Here is a 12,374-nt window from a genome sequence, read left to right on the forward strand (position 1 = left end):
TGAAAAGCCACATGTGGATCCAAATGACAGTTTAATGGTTCATAAAAATCCTATTATGAGGTTTTGTTTTTCCTTCTTGCCAGAGTCATCCACTTACCTGGACAGGAATTGTAGAGGCAGTTGCAAATTATCTTTCAATGTCTGAAGTTGCTGTGTGTCACAACAAAGACTGACATTCCCAAAGAAGAAGCCTGGACAGAGTTCCTTTTAGAGGAGAAAAAGCAAACAAAGGCATGTAAATTAGAACAGTTAAAGCAGAGGTACCAAATGATAGTTCTAAAAAGGTCTACTTCATAACTATTCTCCATAAGGTAAAAACACATATCAATAAAACATTTTTTAAAAGCTTCCTAATAACTTTTTTTTTAAATGAGTCAAAATTTCCAAAGAGTTTCAGGGAGGGAATCTGTTACAAAGCAAAGGACTAAGGAGTCAGAGATCCGGGTTCAAATCCTGGTTCTGATACTCTCTGTGAACTTGGGAACTTAATTTCTCTTGGCCTCAGATTCCTATCTAATGAAAAGTATTCCCATCTTCCATTAAAATACATGTTCATATTCACACATAATATAGTATACAGTACAACCTATACTCTGAATATCCACAACAATGTTGATGATGATGACAACTATCATTTAAAAGAGCACTTTAAAGTCTACAAAATATTATCTTCATAATAATCCTGGATGGTAAGTGCTATTATAATTCCCATTTTACTGATGACCAAACTGAAGGAGGCAGACCTTTAGTGACTGACTTGTCCAGGATCACAGAGAGTATCTGAGCCTGGATCTGACTTCAGGTTTCCCGGAGTCCAAATCCTGTACTCTATCCACTGCATCACTAAGCTGCTTCCTTATTAGTAAAATGATAATATGATAAATAATGAACTCACCTGCACTAAGTCATATCCATCCTTTGGCAATGGTTTTGGAGGACCTGAATATTCACAGTTGTATCTCTTACCTTCAGATGCCTCACCACACTCTCCATACCAAACACATGACTGTGAAAATACCTAAACAAAAGAACCCAAAATCCTGTAATTAAAACAAATACCAATAGCCTTAATACCAAAAACACTTCAATAATAAGATGTTTCTCTATGATCTGAAGCAGAGGTTCTTAATCTAGGTTCTATAAACTTGTTTGTAAAAATGTTCCAAAAAATATATTTCAATATAAATGGTTTTCTTTGTAATCCTATGTATTTACTTTTAGCATTTATAAACATTACTCTGAGAAGGGGTCCATGACATAAAAGGATTAAGAACCTCTGTTCCAAAGATTGCCTGTGCTCTAAGCAAGACATTTCTCCTGCCCTTCTCTCCCTCCCTCCCTCCCTTTCTCTCCTCCTTTCTTCTCCCTTCTTTTCCCTCCCTCTCTCTCCCACTCCCTATCTCTTTCTCCCTCTCCTTTCCTTTCCCTGACACCCTCTCTCCACAGATTAGAGGGAGAGTGGATCTTCACAAAGTTTTGTTTAAGTCATTAACTTGAAGTACTCAATTTGAACAATTTGAAAGAAGAGGTATTTAACAACTTTTCTATTTAGGGCTTTCTTAAGTACTAATACGAGGAATAGGTATTTTCAGATGTGAAGAGATTTGTTAATAGGAATAAACTACCAGGAATGGGAAGATGACAAGAAATTAATCACTTATCCACAGGCTAAAGACATAATAGTACCCAATCTTTCAATCCCTCATCACACAAGGAACTAAAGAATGTTTTAGATATATTTGGGTTAGTTGGAACAAGTAAACCAAGAGTAGGAACAAGAGTGCTAGGTCAAGGGACTTAAAATCAAAGAAAACAAAGATTATTGTTTGTCAGCAGACTCAAGGGTATCACTTAATTGGTCAAGGCAACAAATCTTTTAAAAATTTCTCAAGAGTCACTCACTTTTATCATGTGACAGTCACAAGATTATTAAAACAAAAAAACAAACAAAAAAAAAAAACCAAGGAAGAGTGTATAATTTAAAATAATTCAGTAAAGTTTTAATTCTAGATTATGGTAGCAGCACTTTGAAATCACAAAGTGAGAATTAACCCTACATTATAGAAAAGGGAAAACATTACTTATTCTTAGAGAGACCAATTTTTTGAAGGTAACTGAAGAAATACAATCTACTTGAGCTAACTTCAGGGAAGTACAATCTACTAGTTTCTTCATCCTACATCTATTAAAAGGCAGAGGATTGTGATGGATGGCAGGAGAAACAAAAGTCCCTGTCCTAATTATGTTCACAATCAAAGGGATATAAATCTAAATTTACTAAGAGTATGAAAGAGTATGAAGAGTATGAAAGAATACATATTGTGTGAGGTATGAAATGACTAATACTGAAAAATTTTACATAATTGCACATGTGTAACTCCTATTGGATTGCTTACCATCCTGGGGACAGGGGAGGAGAGGTATAAATTTGGAACGCAAAAAACAAATCCTAAACCACATATTAAAAAATTTTACATGTAATGGGAAGAATATTATTTTTAAAGTATATAAAGATAATATACGTTAATTACCATAACACATTTTTTTCAGACTTTTTCAATGTATTAATCAGTTTTGCTAGTTTTATTTCTTTTAGTAACTTTAAAATGTTACCTGTCATATGAGATGGTCTTTGGAGGAAATTTTAGTAATGTATAAAAATGAGACACATTTACCAAAATTTATTTTGAAGTGTTTTTATATAGCTATGTACGTTTGTGCACATACACACAGGTGTGCACATAAACACCTATGTATATGTGTATACAAAGTAGATACAAAGTGAAAGCAATAGGAGCTAGGAAAACCAAAGAAAGGCTTTCTCCAAAGAATGATATTGAGCTCAGTCCTGAGGAGGCCAAGGACTCTACCAGGCAGAGGTCAGGAGGAAGGACTTTTCAGGCAGCATCTATCTGCATGAAGAACTGCAGGTAGCCCTCTACAGCTTAATTATGCTGTTCAGTATTCTTTGTGGCCCCATTTGAAATTTTCTTGGCAGAGATACAGGACCAGTTGGCCATTTCCTTTTCCAATTCATTTTATAGATGAAGAACTGAGGCAAACAGGATGAAGTGACTTGCCCAGGGTCACAAGGCCAGGAAATGCTCAAGGCTGCATTTGAACTCAGGCATTCCGGACTCCAGGCCTAGCGCTCTATCCACTGTGTCACTAGTTACACTATAGATTGTGTGAAAGGGAACAACTATAAAAATGTTAAGATATTGATGAGGGAACCCTGAGACTGTCCTTCTTGACCTTTAGGGTGAGCCCTGAAACTCTAACAGGGACCCACCCTTCAGGACAGTTAAGTGGTTTCATTAAGATTGATTCAGGACCATTCCTTACTTAGCTGGAACTTAAGTGGTCTCATTTAGTGGGAGATCTAGATTTGATATTTCTATTAACCTCTATTGAACTGAAAATTGGCTCAGGACCACAATGAGGTCAACATTGAAGTAATCTCATTCAATTGAAACTTCAGCCTCAGATTTCCTATTTAAAGGGCAATTTGGGGGCTCATTTCTTTGCAGAGGCCAAAAAGAGGACCATGAGTTTGTCAAGGAACCTCTCTCTCCTTGGCACAGCTACCTGCCAGGACTGGCCTCTGAGAAAGATCCCCTCTTCTCAGTGTTAACATACACCTGTTTATCTCTCTGCCAGGACTTTGTCACTGAGAAAGTCAGCCTCCTAGCAAAAGTTGACTTCTCAGTGCCAATAAACTTTTTGCTAGTCTAATTTTTCGGATTCATGAATCTTTTACGTTGGACCTGTGCTGACCAGAAAGAAGGGGTTCCCACTACTCTCTGCCCTGCGCCAAATCTCATTAATATGAAAGGGGTCACATTATGAGGAATTCTGTGACAAAGGGATTTTTATTTGATCTTGGAGGAGACAGGGAGCTCCTGGGGTTTGGAAACTAATAGGATGAGTTTAGCAAATTCAATTTCTTCCTTTAGTCTGTAAAACAGACCTGACAAGCTGTCTTCAAATATCCAAAGGGCTGCCATGAGGAAGAGAAACAAACCAGACTTACTCAGCATGGCTCCACAAAATAGGAAAAAAAAATCACTGGGTAAAAATTGTATAAAGCAAATTCTGAGTGGAAGCAAAGAACTTTCAGAAAACAAGAATGGTCTAAAACTAGAACCATGATTCACTCATCAAGCAGTAAATTCTCTACTACCATAAAGGCTGGGGGCACTCAGAGCCATGATGACTCCTGCTTAAGGTAAGAAGTTGAGTTAGAGCACAGAATTCTCCTTCTATCCTAAGTTACCAGAAGCCCAAAGTTTACCTCTTCTTCTCTGACATCTTAAATTTAGAGCTCCCCTTTCAGTGGTTCACATGACTATGCTCAGTCCTCTGATGCTCCCCCACCCCCAAGCAAGGGGCACCTGAGCATGATGATCTTCCCAAGATGCTAGGGCCTGTGGCTTTACAGGAAAAGAACTCTCCTATGGTGCTTTCTATGTAGTACACACCAAGCATCACTGGAAGCTAAACAGAGTAAGATACAGTCCTAGAGCTTCTATTCCAATCACACGCAGAGCTATTTCAGAGGAACAGTTTATTTCTAAACCTTTTCTACAGTAAGTCTTTGTAGCTGTTGTTTTAAATTAGAATTATTGCTGACTACATAAATGCAATATTCAGCAGACAAAAAAGTCTTTATTTCTGTAGAAGGCCTAACTCTGCAGTCTCTCAAGATTCACAACCTATATGTCCCCTAATTCCCTACCCCTTATGTTCAATCAACTGTCTGCCTTCAGCTTTCATATCCACCTCATACATCCAGTTCAGGTTTTTGTTACCTGTTGCTAGGAATTTTTTTTTTTTAAAGGATACAGCTGCTGGTACCCCAAATGTCCAATCTATCTTTGCTCCAATTCATCATCTATATCTAAACTGCAGTTCTGGCTATATCAGTTCCTATTCAAGTTATTCAGTCAATAAACATTTATTGAACTTCTATTATGTACCAAGAATTGTGCTAAGCACTGGGGACACAAATGATTCTTTTTCTCTTCCTCCCTCTCCTTCATCATTATCACTAACATTCATACAGCATTTAACTATATGCCAAGCACTGTGCTAAATATTTTTCAATTTATCATCTCATTTGATCCTCACTGCATCCTAGAGATAGGGGATATTATCCCCTTTTTTACAGATGAAGAAACTGGAATTAAGTGATTTGTCCAAGGTCACCAGCTACTGTTATCTGAGGGAAAATTTGAACTCGGGTTTTTCTAACTCCAGACCTGTGTTCTATCCACTGCAACAACTTAGCTGTCGCATTTATAAAATAAGAGATTTGGATTACATGGCTTCTAAAATCCCTTAAAGCTTCAATTCTACAAGCCTCCACTGCTATTAAATACAGGCTTATGAAAATAAATGAAAAAAAAAAAAAAGAAAAGAGAGAACTTCTGAAGCACCTTACAAAAATCAAATCAATTTCTAATTAATACATATATGATAATAAGCAACTACATCACACCAAGTTATCTGTAATGTTGCTGAATTTAAATTAAAATAATCTAAAAAATGAGGATTTGAATAATTTTTTAAATTTTCAAATGCCATTTTAATTTTTTTGTCAATGAAATTATTTTTTAAATCAATTTTGTAAAAAAAAAAGCAACCCAGTGCTACTACTAAAGTTAAAATCTTTTTCAGGTAGAGACTTTGTGCCTTGATCAATCCCAGGAAAGCCTTAATGCAACACTCTCTCAATATGTGAAGGTCCTAAGAGGAAAAAAACTGGAATGAAGTAATAAAAGCCCAAGAATGGAGGATTACAGGACCGTAAGACTTATAAGTTTTAATATTTATAAGATTATTGTGGCAATGGTTTTGAGATTGTCTTAAGAATAATGTATCCCTTAGAGCAAGCTTTACAAAACAGTCTTTATGAGAACAACAATTTTTTTTTCTGAGTTTGAATGGAAAAAGTGCCTCGAGTTAGCAAAAGAATTATATTCCCTCATCTCATTCTACATTTGGGCTAACTAACATACATTCCCAAATAAACCATCCATGCACAGAAATATACACTGTACTATAAGCTGGCCTTTGAGTTTAAAAATATTTCCAAATTACCATTTTAATCAGACACAATGAATGGATTAGCAAATAAAGAGTCACAAAAACTAAACCATGACTATTTACCTCCAACTAAGTGGCATTTTAACATTTTAACCATTTAAGCCTGTTTTCCTTTCAAAAGCTGATATAATTCCTCTCTCTTATCTTTTACCCTAGATATAGTAGTATTCACATGGGGTTGGTCAAAAGAGTCACCAAAATAAACCTGAAGTTTATATATATTGTACAGAGATTTGGACTTTTAAAGATATAGTTCAGTGTTTAAGTGCCTACTCTAGTCAAGTTTTATGCTAGACACTGTGAGATAAAAAGATATATAAAACAGGCCCCCACACTCAAAGAGCTTATATTCTAATATGGGAGATAAACATTACATAATCTCATTTAATAGCTATGTGATTTTAGGCAAATCACTTAATCTGTTTCCCTTAGTTTCCTCCCCTGGAAAATAGAGATAATTAGAATAGCTACCTCCCAAGGTTCTGCTGAGGATGTCATGAGAAAACAATTGTAAAAAGCCTAGCACAGTGCCTGGCACATAGTAGGTACTATGTAAATGCTAGTTATTATTAAATTCTAATTCTGATACTACTGTGTGAATGAAGCAATTTATTGTTTAAAATTTAAGTTATCTGACCTTTGGTTTAATAGGGGATATATATGATTTAAAGGCTAACGCACATAAAGTGCTTTGTACAATTTAAATTGCTACAGAAATGTCAATTATTACTATGATTGGGGCAGGTGGAGAAAATTACATGGAGAAATCTTCTCCTTAGTTTGAACTGTCTTGAACAGGGAGGATTTCAAAAGAGGCTAAGTAGGGAAGAGAAATACTCCAGCAATGATGGAGGACTAGTGTCAGGCTAGGAGTCAGTAAAAATAAGAACTGGGCCGTGCAGCTGAAATTCAAGAAATTTGGGGGAAATAAGATTATACAATAGGCAGTCTATGGATAGACTGAATGTCCAGCTAAAGGTTCTGTTTCTAAACATGAATCAGTAGGTATTGATTTTCTTGCAAGTGACACCTATCCTATTTTTACAAGTAACAAAACAAAAACTCTGACAAATATGCCTAAAATTTAAATAGGGCAAAGCCTGAGAAACAAGAGATTATGTTCTTTGGATCATAATGAGGGATTCTTTGTTCTTTGCAATACAACAGTAGAGTATCACAAAGATCTATTCAGCTTGATTCTATCCATCTGCATCTAAGACAGTCAATTTTTAAAAATTATATGTATTATATGTAATTTTTAAAAAGTATATGTATTATATATGTATATATTAAAAAGTATATGATACTCATTAAAATTTAAATTCTTCCTCTTCCCACCAAAAAGAAAATAAGGTACATCTATCAAAGAAAGTATCAACTAAGAAAAAAAATTGGTGCCCTATTTCAGTGTTTCCTCACTTTCCACCTTCCCAAGTCAAAAGGTTAAGAGGTTTCACTTTCTCTCCAATACCTATTTAGCTGGCTCAACTTTCAACTTTGCTAAATCCCATTTTCTTAAAGAAATCGCTCATGAGGGGCAGCTAGGTGGCGCAGTGGATAGAGCACCAGCCCTGAATTCAAGAGGACCCGAGTTCAGATCTGATCTCAGACGCTTAACACTTCCTAGCTGTGTGACCCTGGGCAAGTCACTTAACCCCAGCCTAAAAAAAAAAAAAAAAAAAAAAAAATCGCTCATGAAAACAACTTGGAATGATGTCCAAAGTTACTGAATTTTGAATATCCTTTCACCCTTCAATATCATTACAGGACTTATAGCCCCAAAGATATTAAAAAGGAAAAGAAGCTATGTGTACATACTTATTTTTAGCAGCTCTTCTCCTTGGGGTGAGGGGGATATTTTGGGGGAGTAGCTAGGTATTACCCCATAAGAGTGCTTGGCCTGGAGTTCCAGTATATCTGAATTCAAATCCTGTCTCAGATTCTTACTAGTTGTGTAATCCTGGACAAGTTACTCGTACCATTTGCCTCAATGTTTTCTCATTGCAAAATATAGATAATAATAGGATCTGTCTCCTAGCATTGTTGTGAGGATCAAATGAAATAATATTTTAAAAGAACCTGGCACATACTATGAACTATATAAATGTTAACTATTATTTTTGTAGTAGCAAAGAATTGAAAACTAAGAAGTATCTATCAACTTTGGGATTGATTGAACAAAACCAAGGTTACATACGTAAATGTAATGAAATATTATTGTCCCACTAAAAATTAAGAAACTTAGTAAGATTTGTAATAAAAGTAAAAGAACCAAGAAGGCAATGTATTAAATAACAATACTGTAAAAATATCAACTTAAAAACTCTAATCAACATCATGAACAACTATGATGAAGCACACTATCCATGTCCTGTCAAAGGAGAAAGATTCAGGGTGCAGAATGAAACATTTATTTGGACAAGAATGTAAGAATCTTCATGTTACAAAAATCTTATACCACAGTTTGTAGGTTTGGAGGGATAGTCAATAGAAGAGAGAAAATGGATTTTTGTTAATGGAAATTTTTATGATCAGTGGAAGAGAGAAAAATTTTTTAATTAAAAAAAGGGAATTCATGGTCATTTATAGGCAGGAGAACAGGGATTCCCCAACTAAGATTGTTTTCCAAAATGTCATAAAATTATTTACTCCAATGGCCCCAGGTACTAACGTACTGTTGGAGACTTGGAGGAATCCAGTCCTTCAAGAAAAAAACCTAAAAATATTCCTCAAAAGGCTAAAAACAAAACAAAACAAAAAAAACCTTTGAACCAGCAATACTATTATATTAAAGAAAAAGACCAATTTGTACCAAAAAATATTTACATCAATTCTTTTGGTGATGGAAAAGAATTGGAAATTGAGAGGATGCCCATCACTTGGGGAATAGCTAAACAAGTTGTGGTTTATTGATTGTGGCGGAATGTTACTGTCCTAAAAGAAATGACAAGCAGAATGGTTTCAGAAAAACTTGAGAAGGCTTACATGAGCTGAAGCAAAGTGAAGTGAGCAGAACCAGGGGAACGCTGTACATAGTAACAGCAATATCATAAGACCATCAACTATAAATGACTTAGCTATTCTGATTAATACAATGATCTAAAACAATTTTGAAGAATTTCAGGTATAAACTGCTATCTACCTCCAGAGAAAGAAGTGATGGAGTCTCAATATTGATTGAAGCATAATGTTTTCACTTTCTTAATTTCCCTTACCTTTCATAGTTAATAGGAAGATATATTTTGCATAATTTCACAGGTCTAACTGATAACACTTTTACTGTCATAATGCCTAGAGGTAGAGTGAGAGGGAAAGAATTCAGAATTCAACTTTTTTTTTTTTAATGAATATTAAAAAAAGAAGAAGAAATGGCTTCAGGTCTAGTGTATTGTTTTATTTGACTTGTCAGCTGTTAAAAAAAAAAAATTAACATTTGAGCAAGATCAGCTTCTTTCTCTCTCCCCCTCTCCTTCCAAAGCTAAAGACAGATTTTATTGCTAAGAAAATTAACTTGACACTCCTAAAAATGTCACACATCATTCCTAAACAGAAAAGGCTTTGTCTGTGCAGTAACAATAGCTACTGAACCTTTTAAATTTAATTAGCAAGCCATTCCACTGGACCAAAAGGAATATTGTATTGACTATCATTATGTTAGGATTTAAAGACCTCAGGAAAAGCTCCAAGGCAATTTTCAATAACTAGTTTTGATCAATGACTTTCCTCTGTGAGTGTTTTAGAGCGGTAAGTACATAGAGGTGAAGTTGATGGCACAGGATTATTGAGAATGGAAATCACCTTTTTAAAAAATGATCATAGCAGGAACACCACTGGCACATAATGCTATTTCTTGAGATAGATAATAGGCAAACATCTCTCCTCCCTCTTAAGATCTTTATTAAAATATCTAGCCCCTTGGAGATTCTAAGCAAGGAAAATAGCCCAGAAAACTTTCATTTTTCTTAAGTATTATTTATTAAAAACCTGATTTTAAAAAAATACCAAACCCTCTTAATCAGGTATGGTAGCAAATGCCTACGGGTTGGGGTACCCAGTACCAGGGTACCCTTTTAGATGTACCAGTATATTTCATTCTTAAGAGCAAACCACAACATTCAGAAGTTACACATACACCTGCTATGAGGAAGCTCCCACTGGACTCTCCAGTTTTTCAGCTTTTGTAGAGGCTGGAATCAACCCCAATCTTCTAGGGGAAAAAACAAGGCAGCACTGAGGGCCTTCATAAATTTCCATCTTCAGCTGTCTTTATGACCTTATAAATGGCATTTTTATTAAAAAGATGTGTACTTGACACTATTTCAAAGTCCTATTCTTTTTGTACAGCAAAACAACTGTTTGGACACGCATACATATATTGTATTTAATTTATACTTTAACATATTGAACATGTATTGGTCAACCTGCCATCTGGGGGGGGAAGGAGGGGAAAAATTAGAACAAAAGTTTTGGCAATTGTCAATGTTGTAAAATTACACATGCATATATCTGGTAAATAAAAATTATTAAAATAATTTTTTTTAAATGTGTACTGGGTTTCAGTTGTCACCTTGAACATAGGTCGTTCAGAAATTGTTTTAGGCAAATCTCAAATTACTACTATCATTACCCTTCTTAGGAAGTGGTGACTCAAGGCTGCACCCCTCTCTGCCACCCCTTAAGAGACCAGAAAAATCCTAACAAGTATAAAGGAGGTTTCACAACAAGCCCTAGGTATGATGCTTAAGTAAGATTAGAGAAATCTGAGGGCAATGCCTCGGGTTCACACTGGAAAGAGCAGTGAGAGGCTTGAAAATCAAAGAATAAGATTCACTCTCCCAATCATTCCCAAGTCTTGGCAAGTCACTTAATTTTCAGGCCTGTAAAATCGGCAAGTAGGCGAGATTAAGGGTCATTAAACTTTTAGGGGAGTCAAGGAGACAGTGTCTATGAACAGATTTCAAGACGAATTTCTTAGAAGGGTCAAAAAAATTACAAGTTCATTTTCACATGTAGTACTTTTTTCTATTATTTAAAACACATTCGGACAAGGGGTTCACAGGCTTCCCCTTCCCCTTCAAAAGAGACTTAAGGGGCGCGTCTGTGTTTCAAAGCTAGTTACTTTGGAGAATTTAAATAAAAAAAAAAAAAGCTAGTCGTCATCCCGTCTAAGAACTCGGTGAGGACCCCTGGCAAGGCTAACTTTATTCCTTTTAATCTCACTTTGCTTTTCAACTTTCCCCGGGCCTTTTGGCCTCTAAATTTCCAGCCGATGTAGGATGACTGGGTGACCACAGTCAGTCACAGGAATTCCCTGCTGTCCCACAGGAGGGGAAAGAGAGGGGAGAGACAGGCACAGAGAGCGGGGGAGGGAGGGAGAGACAGAGGGGGAAGATTGATGAAGGAAAGTGAAAAAGAAAAAAGAATGGGGAGGGAAGAGAACGGGGAAAACGGAGGGAGGAGGGAAATAGGGAGGACGGAAAGGAGAGTGGGAAAGGAGGGCAGGAGGTGGAGGGAGAAGGGAGAGAAAGTTAAGGCGCGTGGATCTGAGTTAAGGAGTTGAGGTGCTCCCCCAACCCCTCCTCATCGCTGCCAGACGCAGAGGCCAAAGGGCAGGGGGCTCCGAGAAGCTGTGCGCCGCTGAGCGGTGTGAAGCCGGAACAGGGAGAAAGAACACCGCACGTTTCGGCTGTCCCGAGTCCACTGACCCTCCCTCCAGGGCAGAGATCCTCTCCCACCCCACGCGGGTGACAGGTGGGGAGCTCACCTGCACGGGACAGAGCAGTGCCAGGCCGACGGCCAACAGCAGTCCGGGGCAGGGACCGAGCACCCTCATGGTCCCGTAGTCGCAGCCGCAGCCGCAGCCGCCGCCGCCGCCGGCTTTTAGTGGGCGGCGCTCTCTGAGTCCGCGGAGGGGAGACGGTGCAAGGGGCGCGCGCACCGAACGGAGCCGGCCAGCCCAGGTTCCCCGCGACGCAGCCTCAGCCCGCACAGTCTACTTTCGTAATCCGGCGCAAGCGGGGAGAGAAAGCTTAACGCGCAAGTCAGGAAGGAGGAAGGGGGAGAAAAGGGGGGAGGGGGAAGAAGGGGAGGAGTCGTGGCTCCTCCAGGGCGGGGCTACGCATTCGATCCTCCCCTTGTGTAGCTGCTGTAGCAGCTGAGGGGCCGTGAGGAGCATGTGTAACTCTCAAGCCCCGCCTCCACTTCCCTCCCCCCCTCCCAGCGGGGCTCCAGCCGCGAGGGGGCTATTCCGGCGGCTGCAGCAGCCT

The 12,374-nt window shown here is 37.8% G+C and overlaps 1 protein-coding gene across 2 annotated transcripts in view; it reads right to left on the reverse strand.

The window, feature by feature from the left end:
- The window catches only part of NPC1 (NPC intracellular cholesterol transporter 1), a 46,990-nt gene extending 34,879 nt beyond the window's left edge, over nucleotides 1-12,111 (reverse strand). For both annotated transcript variants that reach the window (XM_074276616.1, XM_074276606.1), the window contains exons 1-3: nucleotides 11,873-12,111; nucleotides 896-1,018; nucleotides 98-204 (exon numbers count right to left, since the gene is read on the reverse strand). In XM_074276616.1, the coding sequence (XP_074132717.1) occupies nucleotides 98-204; nucleotides 896-1,018; nucleotides 11,873-11,941 (299 nt within the window). In that variant the 5' untranslated portion in view covers nucleotides 11,942-12,111. The remainder of the gene's footprint in view (nucleotides 1-97; nucleotides 205-895; nucleotides 1,019-11,872) is intronic.
- Between the last annotated feature and the right edge of the window lie 263 nt (nucleotides 12,112-12,374).

The sequence above is a fragment of the Sminthopsis crassicaudata genome, chromosome 1 (assembly GCF_048593235.1).
Source record: "Sminthopsis crassicaudata isolate SCR6 chromosome 1, ASM4859323v1, whole genome shotgun sequence".
NCBI classification, from domain to species: Eukaryota; Metazoa; Chordata; class Mammalia; order Dasyuromorphia; family Dasyuridae; genus Sminthopsis; species Sminthopsis crassicaudata.